General features: G+C 37.7%; 1 protein-coding gene across 1 annotated transcript in view; it reads right to left on the bottom strand.

Annotated features, from left to right (window-relative positions):
* Positions 1-27: 27 nt before the first annotated feature.
* The window catches only part of LOC129565325 (neuroligin-4, Y-linked), a 226,960-nt gene continuing 205,767 nt past the window's right edge, over positions 28-21,220 (bottom strand). The window contains exons 3-15 of the mRNA XM_055440084.1: positions 19,032-19,249; positions 14,224-14,373; positions 13,929-14,066; positions 13,515-13,810; positions 13,200-13,451; positions 13,101-13,119; positions 12,776-13,024; positions 12,437-12,483; positions 12,279-12,336; positions 11,961-12,080; positions 11,462-11,719; positions 6,112-6,975; positions 28-1,096 (exon numbers count right to left, since the gene is read on the bottom strand). Coding sequence (XP_055296059.1) covers positions 1,092-1,096; positions 6,112-6,975; positions 11,462-11,719; positions 11,961-12,080; positions 12,279-12,336; positions 12,437-12,483; positions 12,776-13,024; positions 13,101-13,119; positions 13,200-13,451; positions 13,515-13,810; positions 13,929-14,066; positions 14,224-14,373; positions 19,032-19,249 — 2,674 coding nt within the window. The 3' untranslated portion in view covers positions 28-1,091. The remainder of the gene's footprint in view (positions 1,097-6,111; positions 6,976-11,461; positions 11,720-11,960; positions 12,081-12,278; positions 12,337-12,436; positions 12,484-12,775; positions 13,025-13,100; positions 13,120-13,199; positions 13,452-13,514; positions 13,811-13,928; positions 14,067-14,223; positions 14,374-19,031; positions 19,250-21,220) is intronic.

The raw sequence follows: 21,220 nt of genomic DNA, 5'->3' as shown, positions 1-21,220 counted from the left end.
TCTCTCTCTCTCTCTCTCTCTCTCTCTCTCTCTCTCTCTCTCTCTCTAGGTCACTCTTTCTCTCATTTGTCATAACATTTCGTAATTGAACGGTGCTTTTGAAAGTAAATTATATGACTGTCACAATAGTGTTCATTTGATACACGCATTCGCAATTCGAATATTCATATATATCAAGTAGATTGGTTTTTGTTTCGGTAATGGATTTGGGATAAATTTTTTTTTGCTGTGTGTGGTATCTGTCGGTTTTCTCGTATATGTTTTAAATCTATTATTATTTTGAATAATATTTATTTTGTGTTGTTCGTTCGTTTTTTGTTTGGAATTATGTGTTTTTTTCTCCATCGAATTCGGCTATTTTGTTCAATATTTTAAAGATAGTGTAATTGCATTGGCTTGCAGATGTATGTATATAAATTGTTAGATAGGTTATTTGTTGCTGTTGTTTTTTCCCTTCTTTCGCTTAGTTTTGTTAATGATATATTTTGTGTTTGTGTTTCGTTCGCTTTTGCAAGTATTCTTTAGGTCGTTTCTTTGTAATGTTCATAATTCAATTGGTTTTTGTCTGCAGTTCGTTCTATTTTTCGGGATTTTATTTTATTCGAGATTGATCTATTTCGTGTGGAGGCCGCAGCGATCAGAATGCCGTATTAAATTCGTAGACGTCATTTCCGTGCGGTCGTTGATTGGCTGTATGCTATCAAACGCGCATTTCGTTCATGGCCGCTTGAGGTATTGGCTGTTTCTGGTGGTGATGCTGCTGATGCTGCGGCTGTTGCTTGTGATGTGCATTTGTTTGTGTTAGCACGAATTTCACATTTGGCGATTCATTGGACAATTTACTGGTGGCACTATTCAGTTGGCTGCACATCGCAGCCGCATTTTGTTCGTGTTGCGATGATGCTAAGCATGGTCCGGTACCGGCTATTGATACGGTTGTTGTGGTGGTTGTCGAGCGAATCGGTGGTCGGGGCGGTATTTTATTTGAATTACTAGATGATGATGCATTGCATCCACTATCAATTAGCGTTGCATTACCATTCGGCAAATGGTGTTGGCCATGATGATGTTGAAGTTGCAGCTTACTTTGTTTAGCCTCTAAAAACAAATTGAAAAATTGTCTAAATAATTTTGGTTAATCGAGACAACAAATACAAAAGAAATGCTACTATTTACATATATATTTACAACATTTACAGTGTTTGTTCTGCGCCACGGAAATAGTGCAGAATTGTGAACCAACGCAATCGATAAAACCAATAAGCGGGAACCATTCCATTGCAAACATTCTCATAAAATTTCCAACAACAACAAAAAAGTTAATCATGTTTTGTATTTTATGATGCGATAATAAATTTACAGTCTTTTCCCAGCGAATCAATTTGTGACGCACTGTGGGAATTTTATTGAATTGAAATAATGCCATGCAATTTTATGCGTTTAGAAAACGGTTTGGTCGATAGAATTAGGAAAAATCCCAATGGAAATCATAAAATCACGTTCATTTTGAACTGGAACATTGCAAAGTGTGGCCACACACTGCAAATGGCATCGATTCTTGTGTAATTTGGTTTGAAATGGTACCATTCGCACGTCATGGCTAAATAATAATACCGACACCAAAATACACGTTCAAATCGAAATTGGTCGATGCGATGCGATGACCAACATAAAATAAAATTAATAAATCGAACGATTCTAATTTATTTTATTGAGGTGCAACGAGCTTTTCAATCTCTCGCTAATCACATCAAATGCAGAAAGTATACGCTGTACGCTCTGTGGCCAAGTCAAAACAAATATTGATTTAACAATGCGTAGCACAGTAGCTCCAATTATGTCTAATGATGAATGGAAATTACAATGCAGCTTATAATGCATTCGCAATAACGCCGTAAAATCCATTTGAAATGATGGCCTAGCCATTCTCATACATAGAAAACAATCGAACGAAAAAAACCCGATTATAAAACACAAATGCACATTTTCTCTGGCTAATTCTATTATGTAAAATCCGAAATCAATTTGACCCAGATCGCAGTGAAAACGTAAAAGCGATTCCATCGGCGATTTGGTGTGCATGCATCATGTCTATTTGACAATTAAACCGTAGGCAAATCCATATAATTGACTTTTACACACCAACAACAAAACTCTTTTAACATTTCAATCGAGTGTCATGCAACTGTATTGACAAACAAAATGCCAATCGCCATTTTATGAAATGGATTTTCGGGTTTCTAGTCAACGAAATTTTAATATTCACCACTCCATGGCGGTAAAATAGAAATATTCGCAGTCAGTGGTCCATTGATTTAAATGTACACACGCGGGTTTGTTGAAAGGAGTTTCGTTTGCCCATCAAGCCGCCAGCAGCTTGAAATGAAATGCATTTTGGTTTTTCAACCAAATCTATCTGATTCTATCATCAGCAAAATCACTGCTGTAATCATATGCGTAGTTTGATTTTGGTTTTTGGCCTCGTTTGAAACTATCAAAACACAACCGTGTTCTAGGACAAATCAACCGTATCGCTTCAGAATTATACAATCGATCAATCATTACCGTTAAATGTGATATTTTTACAATATAATAAAGCGATTTAAATCCACACTTCACCTGGATTACGTGAAGCGAAAAAAAAATTAAAATATTAAACGATTGAAATAATTTCGTGATTGCAATGAGCAAATTTGAAAGATAATATTAAAAATATTTCGCACATGCCGTCAACTTTTCATTATAATTCCGGTTGTTTTATATTTATCCGCTTCAACAGCAAAAAAAGTCTCCACAATTTATAATAAACTAAAATACTGGAGGGCCGATATAAATAGCAAAAAAGATAGTGATTTAATCCACTGCCGTTGTTCGTTTGCAAATTTTCGATTTACCGTAAAATTATACAAAATCGACCAAAAAACTTCGAAACAATTGGCGTACCGTTTTGCAGCAGCAACAACAAATGATGCGATCGTGCGAGAAAAAAAGCGGTTCGTTTAAAATTGAACATTCGAACGGATGTTGCCTGTGCGTTTCTGTGTTACACAAGGGAAAAAAGTCAAAAACAGCGACACAACGTTGCATTGACAACAACAGTAAAAGGGTTGACCCAGGTCAATCTCGAATGCCTATTAATTTTAATTGATTGTGATTGGTACAAGATTTAAAATTGTACCGAATTTTCAGTGAACCATGGAATGGCGTGCAGATTTTTGGTGCACACTTTACATTTACCACGACACATGATATATCGAACGAATATGCTGGTGCAAATGGAAGTGATATTGCTTGTAATAGGCTCTCTAAAATGGTGCATGACATCGCAATCGTTCGAGGACATCATCCCTCCTCACCACAGTCAGATGAAAAGCGACGTGCACCGACACTGCGATCGGAATATATAAACTTTTCCAGTCATTTGCCTCTTAATTGGTGATGGTGCGTAATGGTTTTCTGCAATGAATGATAGTTTTTCGGAGCAGTTCGTGTCTGTAGCTTTTTTTTATATCGAAATTTTAAATTCAAAATGAATATTCATTCACTCGATGAATGGTCAGTTCAAAGTGACGGCGACATTGGTGCATGACAAAAACAAAACGATTGTTTGTGCCAGTGCCAAAAAAACAACTGAAAGCCGAAATTGGTTGTTCGTCATGAATAATTTCATTATTGCGAGTGGCGCGGTCTACTTTAATGCAACATTATAGTATGTAAAATAAATTCGATGTTGAACGAAAAAAAAGAGTTGGGTCCATTGACAAAATTCGTAACAAAAATATAAAAGCCAATTTTACATTTTATTTTGAATACTGTACGCGGATCGAATACATTTTGATGGAATACAAAGCAAAGCGAATTGATTGGCAGGCAAAAAAAGCTCTAATCCATTCGAATGCAATTGCGTGTGATTTTGTCTATTTTTTGCGGTGGGTAACACACCAAAATTTATGATTGAAATCAGTGCAATTGAATTGAAAATCTGTTTGGTGTGTGTGCGCGCGATATGGTTTTTTTTTCACCACCAAAAGTAATAATTGTATTGATATAGAAACCAATGCCCGCGGTTGTTAATCCCTTTTACGGTGCACACACAAATATGATTAGTTTGGACAAGCGTACGGGATATTTTATGCGCGCTTATTCCTTTCTCATTGAAAACCGTGCGAAAAATGAAAAATCGTATATGTGGCCAGTCATTGTTGAGCCTCAATCGGACAGGGTGTTCCATTCATGCGGCGGCTGCTGGCTGCATTCAAGTGTGTTTATTTTGATTTATAGCCGAATTCAATGTGATACATTCACTTGATAGCTGCCCTGCACCATCATGAATCTTAATGGCATTTATGTTAGGACGTGTCCCCTACACTACACAACACGTGCCTATGCCGATTGCGTGTACGTAAAATGAACGGAAAAATTGCAATCAACGGTTGAATGAGAAAATGCCATTTAGAAACTGATGAATTTCTATGTGAGATAGACAGCATACTTGCATCTAGTATGCAGCGTCAGCATCACACACACACATACGCGAACCGATGCGCGACATGGAATGTTCATAGCATTCAATGTACGCTAGATGAACGTGGTTTGCCAGCACGGAGCTTGCAACAATACCCTCGATTGTCAAATGATGGGTATGGTCACAAAAACAATTTATGTTATAGACATCCATGGCACATATAAAATGCGAGAGTGAGCAGCGACAGCGAAAACGACGACGACGACGACGACGACGATCAACAAAAAGTGATTGGGTCATTCAAGTTGTTGCGTTGGTTGCTGCTTTTTTTTATGTGTACGCGCTCCATCGCTTCGTTTCATTATGAACAATTTCGTTTCCGGAACGAAATACGTTACACGCGCATATACAACTTGTCATTGTTCATTCGATGTGCAATGCGTTGTTGCAACGGTTTTTTTTGCTCGCTCGCTGGTATTTGGCATCGCCTTTCGCCTCTCGTACAATCTCGTGTCATGTACTACATATTTATATATTTTTTTCGCCCTCGTTCACTTTGCTCGCTTCTGTCCGCCATCGTGAATTATGTGCATAATATGTACGTTGTAATGTGAGTGTATGGATTTAACACCATGGCATGTTTTTTTTTTCCTGCCCAGCGACCAATATGAATGTCAATTGCAGAAAGCGCAAGAGGTGAGACCGAAACCCGTAAATGTGATGGGTCTGATACAACAGTATGCATCGCATACACTGACACTCGCCTCTTGTTCCTTGTCGCTGGCTGCTCCTCTTTTTTTCGCAAATGTTGAACAATTTTTAATTAAAATACATTGCTAGTTTTAGTTTTTAAATAGAATTTGATTCTCGTATTATCCTCATGCTCATGTTGTTGTTGCTGTTGCGTTTTCCGTTTCAGTTTTTACGCTGCGCACTCCCTTCGCTCATCCGGCTTTTCACGTCCCTTTTTCTACATTAAAACAAAGCGGTGCAACGTGAACCAAAACGAGATGAGATTATCCCGACGAAATTGGCGTACGAGCGAGTGAAGGAATGCGTTTGAACAGTGCCGGCAAGTTATAACAAAGCAGAATAAAAAAAATGGGAAAACTTTTTTGTTGCATTTTAAAATGCATTTAGTCGAAATAAGGATGAAACGTAAGAATGGTGTAGCGAAGTAAAATGAGGCTCAGCTCGCTTCAGAAGCACAAAATTACCCGGCACGATACAATGGAATGCGTATGGGTACATGCAACTGTGCACAGTGAATGGCAATTATATCTCGCATTTAAATGTACATTTGCTTGCATCTTGCTGATGGGAAATTCTACATCTTCTTCTTCTTACTCTTTTTTCTCATGCATCTCATGTTGATGTTGCCGGGTTTTGTGTATCACATAATTTTTACATAATCTCGACGAAATAATTGCGTAAGAATTTAAAGTAAATTGTTTGTTAACGAATAAAAGGAATTTGAAATGGATTTAAAAGACCTGGCATCAACATGTGTATATGGTATTGCGTTGGTTCTCTGCCGAAAGAATGGAATTGAATGCGATTTGGTTGAATGTACGGCATTGTTGTGCATAGAAATAAAAATATGCCGAATATGTGGAAAATTTCAACGAAAATTCAATTATAATTACCTAAATTACTGTTGGCGTTTGTTTGTGAGCTCATGTTTCGTGGAAGCGTTGCACTAACATCTCGGCCATAGCTAATCGACGATAAGTGTTGTTGCTGCTGTTGCTGCTGCTGCTGCTGCTGCTGCTGCTGCTGCATGAGACTGCTGTTCAAGCCGCCTTTCGGTAAAGTCATCATACCCATGCTATTGTACGAAGTCGAAGTATTTCGATTGAATTGCTGTTGTGTCGATTGTTGTTTGATTGGAATCGTTTGAACCATGTGCTCGCTGACTCCTTGACCACGATGGTTGCTTTTTGTATTGTAGGATGTTGTTGTGGTTTCACTTAACGGTACTTTTGTTTGACAAACATTATCTCCGGTGGTATTGGCCGTTGTACCGCTGGTCGATATTTGCATGGCATTCGAACAGATATGCGGTGACTTGATATCACCGGTTGCTGTCAATAGTAGCGTACCACCGCTATTGTCATGATGATGATTTTCAACGTCAACAATCACATTCGCACTCTGCGAGTGATTCATGTGATAATGAGCATGTTTGATTGGATCAAACGGTGGCTGCTGATGCAGAATGCCGCTGCGTTGTTGGTACTGTTTTTGTAAGCTTTTTACCTCAAGCCGCGTTTTGTCACGTTGATAATAAACTCCCGCAAATATTAACACATTCAGGATAAGAAGACTACAACCGATTGCTATTGTAACGCTGAGTGCCGTTGAATATGCGGCATAGCCAGCCGCTGAATCAAAACCGGCTAATGTGTCGGCCGATGTTGTAACGTTAGTCACGCTCGTTGGTGCTAATGCACTATAATTGCCCAAAGGAATACAAGTTGTTAAAAGTGATGGCTCTACCGTTGTCATTCCTGATGTTTTTTTTGTTCGGTTCGTTCGTTTCGTTAAAGCCCAGGTTTTTACACGCGATTTTTGTTTTTTTTTGCATTTCATTTTTCATCATATTTTTTTTTCCACGTTGAGATGAAGTGTTTTTTGTAACCACGCAGCAAGCAGGTACATTCCGTGAATCAAACAAAAAAAGAAATGAGAGGAAGATAGAAAAAAATGTGTTAGTATCATTCATTTTTCATGGGAATTTTGTTTTTTTATTTATTTTTCTCTTCATTGTTTTTTTTTTTTCAAATTACAATAGTCCAAACTGTCACTTGTCCATGACACGTGAACTCGCATCCCATTTAGAAGTTCAACATAAAAGCTCATAGTTTCATTTTATTAGCTCCAACAATTGATACCCAGTGACACCAATTGTTACAAATAGATTCCATTCGAACTAGTTTGTAAATTTACAGCACAGAAGAGTGAGCGAATGACGAAAAAAAAAATCGTAGTAAAATAGAGTTAATTTTAATTCTCGTTTAACGATAGCATCTGTGTCTACGATTTATCGTCTTCTTTTTTTGCAATAAGCCCGTGCGCAACATGAATGCTTCTGTGTAAAAGCTTGGAAGTAATCATTAAAATTCATTTCACTTAAAGTGAAATCGACTTTTTTTGCTCAATGAAAATTTTGAGTCCCATTCATTTTAAACTCAGCTAAATCTCTCCTACCGCAAAAAAGTTCAACGCTTTTGTTTCTAGTCAAACCGATCTGCGATAAGCGATAAAAATGTAACGAAAAGTTGAAAACTAGTTCAAAGCGAGAGGGCAGTGGAACAGAAGAAAGGAAAAAATTGAGCAGCGAATACATCAACGGAAAAATCCGTCGGAATTTTTTTTACGCAAACAAAAGGGTTCCTGACAAAAACAATCTGATTTGATATATTTATTCATCTCGTGATTAACTTATAAGCGGAAATATGCTTAACATTAGATGTTCTCGTTTTTGTGTGTGTGTGTGTTTTAGCAACTGCACAATTTCCACCCGTTATTTTTTTCGTTCTCCATCAAACAAACCGTGTTTTTTTTGTTCGTTCATTCGTTCGTTTCGCTTCGCTGGCCGATGTGGTATGGTAATTTACAATGTTTTCTCTGTGGTTTTTTTTTTTCGTTCAAAACTTTTCAATGCTTTAATTACAATGAAGTTCGAGTTGGTTGTACAAACCCAAAGCTAAACTTGAACAAGAATTCGGATGTCGCTTGTTTTTTCTCGCCCTCTCTCTCTCTCTTTCTCTCTCTCTCTCGGTTTGGGATGTATGTGTATGTGTATGTGGATGTGCCAGTTTTTGGCTGTGAGTGTTTTTAACTATTGGTTGCATTAAAACATTTCGAATGACCAGGATTGTGTGTTTGCATGTGAGCAGTTTCGTGTTGTAAACGGTTTCGGTGGCGTATAGTGAGGCTGAGAGAGAGAGAGAGAGAGAGAGAAAGAGCGGACGAAAACCCTAACAACATAACGACGAACTAGCAGTTCAAAAAACATTCTCCACTCCCGGATATGCGGTTTACAATCAACGAACTTCTATGCACATTCAGTGTTGAAAATGCACACAAAAGAGCACATTGTACGACCCGCTATTGTTTGATAAAGCTGACAAAAATAGGAAGCGATTTCGGTTTTTCGGCGATGCCGGGTGGTGCGATGCGCGGAGACCGGAGAGCAGACGAGACAAACTCAATACTGGAAATTGTGTGTATTAAGTGAAAAATGAAGCGACTCTGCTCTCTCTCTCTATATCTCTTTTTCACATCGAAGTGGCCGGCCGTTGTTGTAGCAGCAACCCGATGATTCACTAAATGCTTGTACAAGAGAGTGTTGCATTGGCCAGTGTTCGTCGGTAATGTTTTCCTCGTTGTAATCGGTTGTTGTTAAACTTGAATTATATAACACATCATTATTATGGAAAGTATGTTCTGGCATGGACAACGGCAAGCACAACATACAATGTACTATGAAAGGGCCATCATATTGCCAGGCGTTTGTGTTGACTCGACACGACTCAACTCAACTCAACTCAATTCCATTACGATTTCACATGAACGACTTAATAAAATTCACTGCTGGCGCTGATCATCGAACGACAACGACGATAACGATGGCGATGGCGACCGTAACGAAGCCCACATTCTCATTAGATGTTGATGAAAGCCGGATATGATGAAAATGATAAATATCTGCACTAACTAAATTTGGTCGTTTGCATTTTCTAAGCGTTGAAGACAATTGGATTTGCTGGTGTTTGTGCTGGCCATGTGTGTATGCATGTGTCGATTTGCTTATATGCGCCAGATTTGTAGTAAATGCACGCGTACAACAATCTCATTTCCATGTGAAAGAAATACTTTGTATAAAAGTATTCTGTATCGCTACACACAACTGAATGGAATGCAAAAATAGTGGAATATGCATTGGCTGAATATTCAATTCATTTCAAAAGTCGGAATCGGTTGTATTCAATTGAGCTGACGAGTTTTCTGTGAAATTAAGAGGAATGCTGTCAACGCACATTTCGCATCGTATTCAACCAGCCACATAATTACAATAGTTGATAGGTATGATGCTGCTGCATATGATGGCACGTCTCTTATGCCAATGCAATGTAGACCAAGATCAGTTTCACATCAGTACAAAAACAATGATAAGCCAAAAATGGAGAAAAAAAACGAATTGACGAAACATAAATGAAGTAATGAAATTTGTTGGTCAGGCACGGTGCATAAACACAAAAGACTTTGTTTGTTTTGGACTTGATTCGGTGATAACTTTTTTGGGATTGTTGTTATTTACTATTTGTTTGTGTCGGTTAGTTTGAACAATAACCCACCTTGGTATGCCTTGGCTAGAAGAGGCGGACAACAACAAATGGATTATGTTAGCACTATTCCGTAAACTACACCGATATTGTGGTCATAATAAATGCAATGCACGTACCCACAAATGTATACCAGTGCCATAGTGTGTAAACGACAAACACGAAAAACACCAACAAGAAGAAAAACCCTTCGCTGGACCGAATGTAAAATGTGCTAAAAACAGCGCAATGCAAACCGGAACTATCATTTCACATTAGTTTTACAATAATTTTCTCTCTCTTTCTTTCTCGCACTGACACACACACACTCTGTGTCTCTCACTCTCACTCGAATACCTCATCGCTGTGTTCGGGTAGGATGTCGTTTTAGTTTCTATCGTTTACAATATTTTGTTGCTGTTTTGTCTCGCTGTTTATAGTATACGAAGCGAGCAGAATGACGGTGATTGTCGTCGTAGTCATTTCGAAACAATAATAAAGAAAGCTCAAACGGAAAACGATGCGAAATAAAGGGAAATAAAAAAGAAACAAAAATGGGCGGAATGTTTGTTTGCTGCATGACGATGACGACAACGACGATATTATAGCGAAAAACTTTTGCTACACGTACTCGGACATTCCAAAAATAATGATGATCATAATAACAATAACAATATCTAGTAAATTACAAAGGCTATATTCGACTGCGGATACTGCACGAGAAACTTTTCCAAATATTTATGGCATACAAGTCTTCGTCGACGCTATTTATATTTCAATTTTTTTATTTTCATCTCAAATAAATGGGCCGGTTTGCAGAAGCGAGCCAAGCAGGAGTGAAGGAGAGCCACAAAGAGTTGGAATGGTTTCGAGAGAGAGAGAGACACAGATATGCGGAAAAAGGAAGATGAATAAAGCAAATAAAGCTCGATATGTGAACGTTTGTTGCGTTGCCTGTCCATGTTTGTATCGTTGTTTTACAACTTAGTCTATTGTCTATATTTATGTTTAGTAAATATAACGCGCTCATCGTCAAATGGACACAACTAACGACCAAACACTGAAATTCATCCCACCGCCTCTCTTTCTATACTTTGCTTGCTTGCTCGCTCACTCGCTCGTTCGCTTCACCCTGTCACCAGCATTTGATCGAGTCGAAATACGACAAACACTTTTTCTATGGGAAATCGCATTGTTATTGCATGTTATTTGATCGTTGTCGTCGTGTACCGAGTCTGTGCACTGTTGTTAGTCGTCATCAGTTTTTAGCTGCTTCCATTTTACTTATGTCAGATAAAAACATGGACATTTATATAAACTATTGGCACTATTCGCATGAACCGTGACGTGTTTGATAGGAAGTAAGCGAGACTGACAGCAACACGATGGAAATTGAAGCAGAAAGAAAATCGAATAAAGGCGGATAATCAAGCAAAGTCAAACAAAAGGTCTGAGCTCTCTCTCTCTCTCTCCTGTTCTACGTACATAAATGTCAGAGACAAGCAACAAGACGAAGCCCGAATAAACTTGGAACAGATCGCGTTTGTTTCTCAATCGTATACGATGCTATCGAGCTGCTACGAAACGTGCATGACCTAGTCTCTGTATGAGAAGTTTGGACGTGCCTGAAGAAAGCACAATCAATGCGAACAACCAACATACTTACCATTAATATTTAATAGGCTATATTCGTTATTGGTGCCATTATTTCGACGCTGCTTGAATGTCTCCTCTAAAAATGCTAAACGTGACAGTGAATCCAATTTAACTGGACCATCATATAAATCCATGTCATCATGGTTTTTAAATAGATTATGCCGTGTGATAACATCTTCCATGCCGGTTCGATGCAGTTCGGGTATTAAGCGCAACCAAATTGATAGTTGATGGGCGCGAAAATGATTTTTTATGCGAGGTTTCATGCCTAATGGCATCGCCAGTGTACCAGTTCGTTTTTGTTTTTTATTGAGTCGATTTTCAATGTTTTTTTTTATTTCATATGAAATACCCGTTCACACGCATCCAATGTTGTAGATGTTAGTCATGATAAAAGAAAAGAACGAATGAAAGCGACAAAGAGAATAATAGTATTAATAAAATGAATAATTTATATTTCGTGATGGATTCGAAATTGATAGAAAAATGGTAATAGTTTGCTTTTTTACCGATTTCCAAATATTTTTGATGCAACGAATCATATTCGTCCCAAACCACGCTACGGAAGCGATTTCGCTCTTTCGATGCAGGCAATACCGGATCTTGCCGATGATGTTCGTTCGGATTACCTGTTTTGTATTGAAATTTTTTAGAGATTGAAAGCTTTGCTTGATAAAAATAAAATCAATTTTGATGATTATTTTCCCAAAAAGATATGAAATTTAAATCGATATTCACTCAAAAATAAAGTTAATGGACTTTTTTATGTGGAATTTTAAACAGATCCATTCATTTGAAAACAGCTTTTAGTGGCTAATTTTCTTTACCAGTTCTTAGGAAGTTGCTCCAATAAGTCATAATTGCTTCAGATAGGCTGATTTCCGACTGAAATTATACACAAAATTCACAATTATTTGTTTGAATTGACATTTTACTCCCGTTTTTTCCTACTATTTTCAACATTGTTCAAATCATTTTGACAAACCTTTGTGTAATTCCTTGGGAAATGTGAAAATCCTTCAACCAACGGTGCTGTGTTTAAAAGAAAAAAGAAAAAAAAGTGTTTGAGAAAAATGTATGGAAAAACACTTGTAATGCGTAAATAGATTGTTTGGTTGCCTAGAATTCTCTTGTTTTTCAAATAGAAAATTTCTCTTCAGAACTTTTCCACAGTTTGTAATAAGAAACAAATTATGTTCGCTGTAATGTGGGGTCATAATTTCGATTACTCTTCCTACTTATCTACACAATCCATGAATTGCATCGTTTTTAATATGAAAAAGAAGAAGTTTAAATCCATTTTAAATATAATAAAAACACATACCACCAAACACATACGGTAAATCTTCTCCATGTACCGTTCCCATGCGCTGTGGATAGTCGCCGTCTTTTGTTTGATAATCGAATACATAGAAGAAGCATTTTGGTCCAATTTTATCTTGGCCCGGTTGTACAGCAGGTGGAGCCAACATATCACCGGTGTGAACAAGCGGAGCGACAAATTGCGCGTCTGACAATGCGGCAACGGCTGCGTCACGCGTATTTATTGGATGCTGTGACGTTCGCTCCCAGTCTAAAAATCAATTTCAAATACAATTATATTCAATTTCATCCAAGCACTTCAATGTTGTCTTTGGATCATCACTCACCTGTATACTCATTCACAATCTATATAAATGGAGGAGGCGAGAAAATGTGCGATTAATCAATGGATTCGAATTTAGAAATTAGATTAAATTTCAGCTTACCGTGTAGAATATCTCACTCAAATGATATGTATACGCATTGCGTACATATGTTCGTAGAATTTTGTCTCGACGATCGCCTTCGAAACCGTTTTGTATGTCAGACGCACTGAAACGCCATATGGCTTCACCTGTTACAATGCCAAACATTAAATCATACCGATTGCCAGATTCTTGCGACCGTTTTGAATTTCTCATCATTCCATCGTCGGAATCTTGATGATTAAGTCCGTTTCGAATAACAACTCCGTCAACCTACGAACGCAAAGCACACGTCATTATAATCTCAATTGTAAATAAGTGGTTTTTTCAATTTACCGATGGACCGAATGCAGTTAGAAAGCTGGGCGCTTGAATTTCGGTTGCATATAATTCGTCTAATGGCACCTCTCGCAAACAGTCAACAATCTGTTCATGGTTTTTGATTAGGTCTTCGGGAATGGTACAGTTTACTTCTTTGGCTAGTTTGAGTGCGTAAATCACTGGGTCTTCGACTAATGCCCATGATGAAAATGCCGAACCCGACAGTAAAATCGCTCGATGGAATAAGCCCGGCACCATTGTTGGTGACGTCATGAGAAAATGTATGCATGCCGCACCGCTGCCATGCCCAGCTGAAAATTGATTTGCAAATTTTTGTTCGTGTATATGTGTGTGTTCATTCACAGTAGATAGAAGAAAAAAAAAATAGAGACAAAAGTGGAAAATCGTCAAGATGGATGGTGTATTTACCTAACGTTACCAAATTTGGATCACCACCAAATCGATTAATATTCTGTTGAACCCAATGCAGTGCTGCCATTTGATCCATTAGGCCATAGTTCGCGACACGGGCACGTATCTGTGGGCTTGGATTCGCATTGAGAAAACCTATTGAGGGAAAAAACAACGCATTTTTCGTGAATTGTAATTGAAATTGTCGTCGGATTTGGCCGCTGTGAACAAAAAAAAAACAACAGCAAATGGGAAAAGAATATCGTGCGCTGGCAACGGCCACCGTTTTTCGAGAGCATATTGAATAGCATACCTAATATTCCTAATCGATAATTTAATGTGACAACAACTATTTCGCCGTAGCTTGCCAAAACTGTTCCATCGTACGGATTACCGCTGTTCCATTCGAATGATTCACCATGTAGAAACACCAGCACGGGCAACTTTTTATCAGTTACAGCAGCTGCAATGAAAAATATATATACGTATAGTAAGTATGAATATAAGTTTCAAGTTAAATAAATCAAACATCAATAGCGACATAAATTTTCCCCTTTTCTCTGAGTTTCTTAAATCATTCGTTTTCATTTGAAATGCTCATTTCCATTTCTCTTGTTCAATTCTTCTTTCTTTCTTTCAACCGGGGTCGTTCCTTTCTTTCGTCGAGATTTTATTTTCGATCGCAAATTGAATTTGCTTCCAACCCTCCGTCGTGAGTTTTACTTCTGACGTGCAAATCGGAATGAGAGTGATTGCAAACATCTGTAAACGACACATCCATATAAAACATGACACAGGCAATAAACAGAGCATTTGAACTAGTTTATTGCATCAATGGCAAAGCGCACCATTCGAAAGATATATCGCATTTACTTTGTTACACCGCATAAAATGTCACCCATATTCCGTCGTCTGTATATTTAAATCTTTTTTTTCCATCATTGTCGCTGACATCATCTCATGTCATCGCTTCACATTCGACAATCGCATCAAAAAGTCAAGTATCAGTTACAAATGTGAAAAATTTATGGCTGAAAATCGTTCGTGTTTTTAAGATCTATTTAGTGAATCGATGCTTGCTTGTTCACTAAATAAAATGGAATGAAATGAATGGAAACGGGGAACGATGGGAAAAAGAAGTGCATATCAAAACATTGTTAGATCTATGTGTGTGCTAGAAGTATACAAGTATAAAATATCGAGAATATATTGGGTCTGGGAATTAGTTTTGTCGATTTTTTTAAATTTTCAAACATTTATTTGAATACCAAAATGAAATTACATTTCAATCAAAATATTGTCCATCGGAAGCGATGACCTTCTGCCACAATGTGGGCAATTGACGGATGCCTGCCTTAAAAAATTCCTCATCTTTTGAGGCTATAAATGCATCGAGCCAATTTTGGATTTCTTCAACTGAAGAGAACCGCTCTCCGTCCATATGGTTTTGCATCGATCGAAACAAATGGTAGTCGGAAGGAGCCAGGTCTGGGCTATACGGGGCGTGAGCCAAAACTTCCCATCCGCTATTCTCCAAGTAGTTTTTGACCGATTTCTCAATGTGTGGCCGAGCATTGTCATGTAGGAAAATCAATGTCTCTTTTCTGGTCTCCCATTTCGTGCGTTTTTCTTTGATTGCTTGTTTCAAACGTATCAATTGTTGTCGGTAGAAAGGCCCATCGATGGTTTGACCACTTCTCAGCAGCTCATAATACACCACTCCCTCCTCATCCCACCAAATAGACAGCATTACCTTGTCGCCGTGAATTTCTTGTTTTGGCTGTGATGTTGCTGGTTGGTCGGGCTTAACATACGATGCTTTGCGCTTGGGGTTATCGTAATGAATCCATTTTTCGTCACCAGTGACAATTCGATACAGAAAACCTCTTTTTTTGTGACTTGCGAGCAGCATTTCGCAAGTCACTAAACGCCTTTCAGCTTGCGCTGGCGTCAATTCATGTGGTACCCAATTTGACAACTTGCGAATGAAACCAAGGGCCCTTAAACGATATCCAACAGTGCTTCGGTCAACATTCAATGCTCTGGCAAGCTCATCTTGAGTTTGACTCGAATCTTCATCGAGCAATGCCTCCAATTCCGCATCTTCAAACTTTTTTGGCTGGCCGGGACGTTCCTTGTCTTCCGTGCTAAAATCACCACTTTTGAACCGTGAAAACCACCGTTCACATGTACGTTCCGATGGAGCATGCTCACCATAGGCTTCCACCAACATTCGATGCGCTTCAGCCGCAGTTTTCTTCAAATGAAAGCAAAAAATTAATGCTTGCGGGAAATGTTGCTTTTTCGGTACAAAATTTGACATATTTAAGGCGCAAAAAAAAAATGTTTATCCAAACTTCGATGAAATGATAGATGATGATTTTTGTAGTTTGACACTAGACCACTCATGTGAAAAAGAAAAAAGTATTGCCCGATACAACCATGCAAAGTTACGCCATCTTTTGAAAAATCGACACGATTAATTCCCAGACCCAATACAACAATGCGTCAAGTGAAACAAAAGCATTCGTATTAGATTTCGTGATCGATGCGACAACAGACTGATGATTTGAATGTGTCTTTTATTTGTCTTCTTTCGACGTGAACATCTATTTTATGCACGTCGGAAGCATTTTGTCTGCATTTCTGCTGAAAACAAATGAAACACTACAAAAATCAACAACTTACTCTTTCTCTTCGGGTAGCGCTTTTCGAAAGGGGAAAATCTTCAGAAATGAATATCGTCGATAGGATTCGGGAGAAGGGTGTTTGTTAAACAAACCCGTTGAGATTTGAAAAATAAAAACTCGACAGAAAGTCTCTTGTATTGGGAATCCTTTGAGAAATGTTCATAAAAAGTCTACCGCACACACAAACAGACATAAACAGTGACATTCAATTTTCAATGGAAATCATTTCGACATAAACTATGCTCCGAGCAGCGCTTTTGTTTGTTTGCCATTTTACAGTGGCAAGCCATAGAAATAGAGACAGTTCTTATATTGACAGAAATATTCCTTTGATAACATTTTCAACGCAGTTTCTGTAAAAAACATGTTATTTAATATTGATGAATGGTAACATCTATTTCACAAATGTAATTGCATGTGCTATAAAGTTACAAACACTCCTGACACATAAATATTCTGCGAATGAATGAGAAGAAGCATCACTTACTGTTACCGATATGCTTCATGACAACTAAGAAGTTTCCATTTTAATACATTTTTCAATTCATTTTGATCGATTTTGATGCATTCAGCATCAGTATCATACTGATATTTTCATCATCGATGATATTTTCGAGTATCGAATGGAATGAATTCTGATTTACACGAACTCGCATCTTTATGATGCACTCAACGCATACATTTGCACGTACGTATGTATTCACCATTGTTTGTAATGTCACTTTCGTCTGCTTCATTGATCACATGTAAAATACAAGTATATTTTCGATGAGAGTCACTTTATTGGCGTTGCCAATAATCTTCATAACTCAGTATAATATTCGATAAAATGTCAAAACAACTCGTTGAATACATATCATGTTGAATGGTTAGAAAAAACCAAGAGAAAACTCTACTTCTTCTTCTTTTTCTTCTTCTTTTTCGTTGTTGCTTCTGGTTTATGTGGAAAATTTCGGTTTTACCATTTGATTTTAATCAGGTAGCGAGTCTGTCGTGCGTGCAGTATTTCAACTCATCTCAATGGGGTTTTGTCAGTGTGTAGAAAATATTTAAAATGCTCGAACCGATCTCAAATTGCATGACACATTCGACATTTTCCATTGAGCACATTCAAAATTAGATACAACGATTGCTCATAAAAAATTCTCGGCAGACAAATAAATCGATGTCGTGCGTTCGACGACTCGCACCCAACACACATTCTCAGATTGTGCATTTTAAAAATGTTTCAATGGAAAATGGGTGTGTGTGTGTGTATGAAAAAGTTATTCAATGCCGATGGCTTTCTATGCCACCTTCACAGAATTTTTTATTCGAACGGTGTTGGAATAAATTTGTGTGAATCGATACAATTTTCCGATTTGAGACGAAGATAGAAAACGTTACAATTTGGCATGTTCACCTAATATATGATCGATTGATACATATCCGAATCGCAATCAACATTTTATTTGGTGTGCCGATGTTTATTCACCTCGATTCGATATAGTATAAGCACTTGTGTGCCGCATATTCTCGATGGTTCGTTTAGAAAAAGACAATGTTATTGTTTATAAATGTTTCCCCTTTAGCAGACGAATGGTGGCAAAAACCAGCATATAAATCACAAAATTGTCGCCTATTAAACAGTATATTCAGGCTAGCGAAATAATATGCACGGGTGCAAAAATGTTGAACGGCCATAAATGAAAATATGCGATGGAAAAACCTTCGAATGAATGAAGTGTGGAGCGTTTAGCGGTAAATCATGGCACGAGAGAGTGAGAAAGGAAAACGTGTCCAATAGATAAAACAAGTTTTTGTTTGGTTAACTGTTGATCGGTTTAAGGCATTGTTTGCCTTGGGCGCAAAAAGCTTTTGGGAATTTTGCACAGTTCGTCCATGTTTATGTATTAGTCGGTCTACTTTTGGTGTGTATTTTTGTGACGAAACGAAGCGAAACGCTCGAAAGGGTGAGAGATGCTCGCCAACAATCCATTTAATCCAACTCAGCCAATGATTTTGATTTTCATGCAGCGATTTCTAAACGAATAATTTCCTACGTTCGATGTACAATTTTTGTTTTGTTTCGTTCGTTGTTGGTTGAATTGGTTTTTTTTCTCCCTTCTCTCCATTGTTATCTGCATTCAACGGAATCGAGTGTTATGTTCACAATTTTTAAGTAGTTTTATTTGTTGCACGAACATATTTTGTATGTCAACAACTTTGAATGATTTATTTATAGGCCATATTTCAAGAGTCGTTGACACATTGTGTGTGTGCATATGCGAACAAAAAGAAAAGGTAACTGTTTTTTGTTGCCTTAGGCTGAAACTCTGCACTCAAAACTACGCTGCTACGTTACACATATATGAATATGTTTTTTCTTTCGTCAATCGATGTAGCAAAATGATAGGGAAAAAAAGTTTGCCCACTACACAAATACTCATACCATGTGCCGGCGAAAATACGTTTAGGTAGAGACAATCCTCCGACTGATTTTGCAAAAATGGCAGCAATCGTTTTAGGTATTCCAGTCGGCCCTTTGGCATTTTCTCCAATGCTCCGGTTTCATTTTGTATGTTGGGCAATCGTTGCGGACACACCGGACTAAACTTATCGGCTATGCGGATTCCATTCCAGGGTGATGGTGCTCGAGTTGGGCTGAATCTGAAAGAATATACACAGAAAAAAAATGCAAAATACATTAAATTGAGTTTTTCACAACAATCACATCAAAATGGAAATTCAATTGCAATATCTAGCCTAAAGTGTTGTATGGATTACAACAGCAGCAATTCACATTGAGAGGAAATGGTACGCTCTTGGGCCATACATTTCTATTATGCTGAAGAAAACTTTATTGCACATACATACGCATAAATATGTATATCGCGAAATCTACATTTTTCTGGCTTACTGCAGTGATAAATTACGATGAAAGTGGAATAGAAGAAGGAAAGAAAAATTGCCAAACATTTCTTGTCGAATGCATCGTTCTGTACAAAAAGAAATTTATATTCTTATTTGGCGAGTCGAATGACAGAAGAAGCAAAAGTGTGAGATTGAACGAAAAAAAATACGATCCCCAAACTGCATAGCAGTTTTCTCGGAACACCCATTCTTTGAAGGTGCATCATGTAACGCACATAAAAGTTGCGTTGACTAACTGAATCTTGGGCGAAGGAAAAAAAATCCGGAATAAAAATTAAAGTTTTCTTTTCTTACTGTTCCTTATTTCTCAATTGCTTAGTTCAGCCAAAGTGTGAAACTGTGAATCAAGGGGGGGAGGGATTCGGGTGGTAAACTACGCAGGAGTAAAAAGTTACCATGGTGTAAAAGCTCCATTTAGACACTTTTTCATGTGCATTCATTTTTTCTCCTTCGATACATTAATGTTTTATTCAAGTTCTCTTCTTTTTCTTGTTGTCGGTTCGTTTCGGTTGCATCAACTTTTATATAGTTTCCGTTACGCTTGGATCTTGGGAAAAAATCACGAGATAAGTTTGTGAATTACATTTTGTAAATCAAAACCGCACAGCTGCATGAACAAGTGGAAATAATATGATATAAAAATGGTACTGAAATTCTATCGTGCATTCCTTCACCACCCACCGCATACAAAAGTGTTGTACACCGTGTATAAAGTTGAACCAAATTTCAATTTAATTTTGAGAAGCACATTTGCTTGTAAATCGTTTGTATTCTCATGACTTTTTTTTCTCTCTATACATTCGTTTCATCCTCTGCACTCGTTTTTTGTTTACCCACGAGACAATTTACTGATCTCATTTTTGTTTGCTTGTTTCCCTCCACTTCACGATTTCTGGAGGTGCTAACATGGTTACAATCGTTTGTATACGCTGTGAAGATTTGCATGTTTTTGCTCGATTTTGATTTGCACTCGGTGCAATCAAAAAATATGAAATGTACAGATGGAAATGACGGTTCGTTATGTCTTTTTTGCTGCTGAAAAACCGAAACATTAGTTAGACAGCTTTGAAGAGAGAGAGAGAGAGAGAGAGAGAGAGAGAGAGAGAGAGAGAGAGATGTCTTCAGGGCGGATGTGAAGATGAAGTGGTGCTCAAGACGAAACGATGACGTGCTAATGAAAGGCGTTAAGATCGTTTTGCCAACTGGCACTCTCACCAAAAAGAAACATTTCCATTACATTTTTGGCGATATCAAAATTTTCGTTAAAGTTCAGCGCATGTTTTCACTTGTATTTCTTTTTTGGTCGTATTAAATTCGAATATTCTTGCAAGTTCACTACAACATCTTCATCTATCCTGGGTATCGTTTATCCGGTGAACTCAATTCCATCGAGTGAAATAAGACTATTTATTAAATCACATTTTTGGATAGGTGAGCTCTACATTGTGTTTCGAATTGGAAACTTGTGATGAAGAAATTTCACTTGTTCATCCGGGAGAAGCATGACAACGTTGAAATGAGTTCAAAATATTAATGAAGTATTCAACGTTCAGTCGTAAATTATGAAATGCAGAGCTGCGCTTACTTGCACGTTTCTCGCTGTGTCATTCCACCACCGTTGAATGAAAACATAAAGTTCGCTCAATAGCAGCGGTATCAAATAGCATTCGGTTGTAATTTTCAAAATGAATGCCCACGAAACGTCGA

The sequence above is a fragment of the Sitodiplosis mosellana genome, unplaced genomic scaffold, assembly GCF_009176505.1.
Source record: "Sitodiplosis mosellana isolate CC-2019 unplaced genomic scaffold, AAFC_SMos_1.0 Smas_scaffold_1, whole genome shotgun sequence".
NCBI classification, from domain to species: Eukaryota; Metazoa; Arthropoda; class Insecta; order Diptera; family Cecidomyiidae; genus Sitodiplosis; species Sitodiplosis mosellana.
Note: the sequence above shows the minus strand (reverse complement) of the source record. Positions and strands in the feature narration are given on the sequence as shown.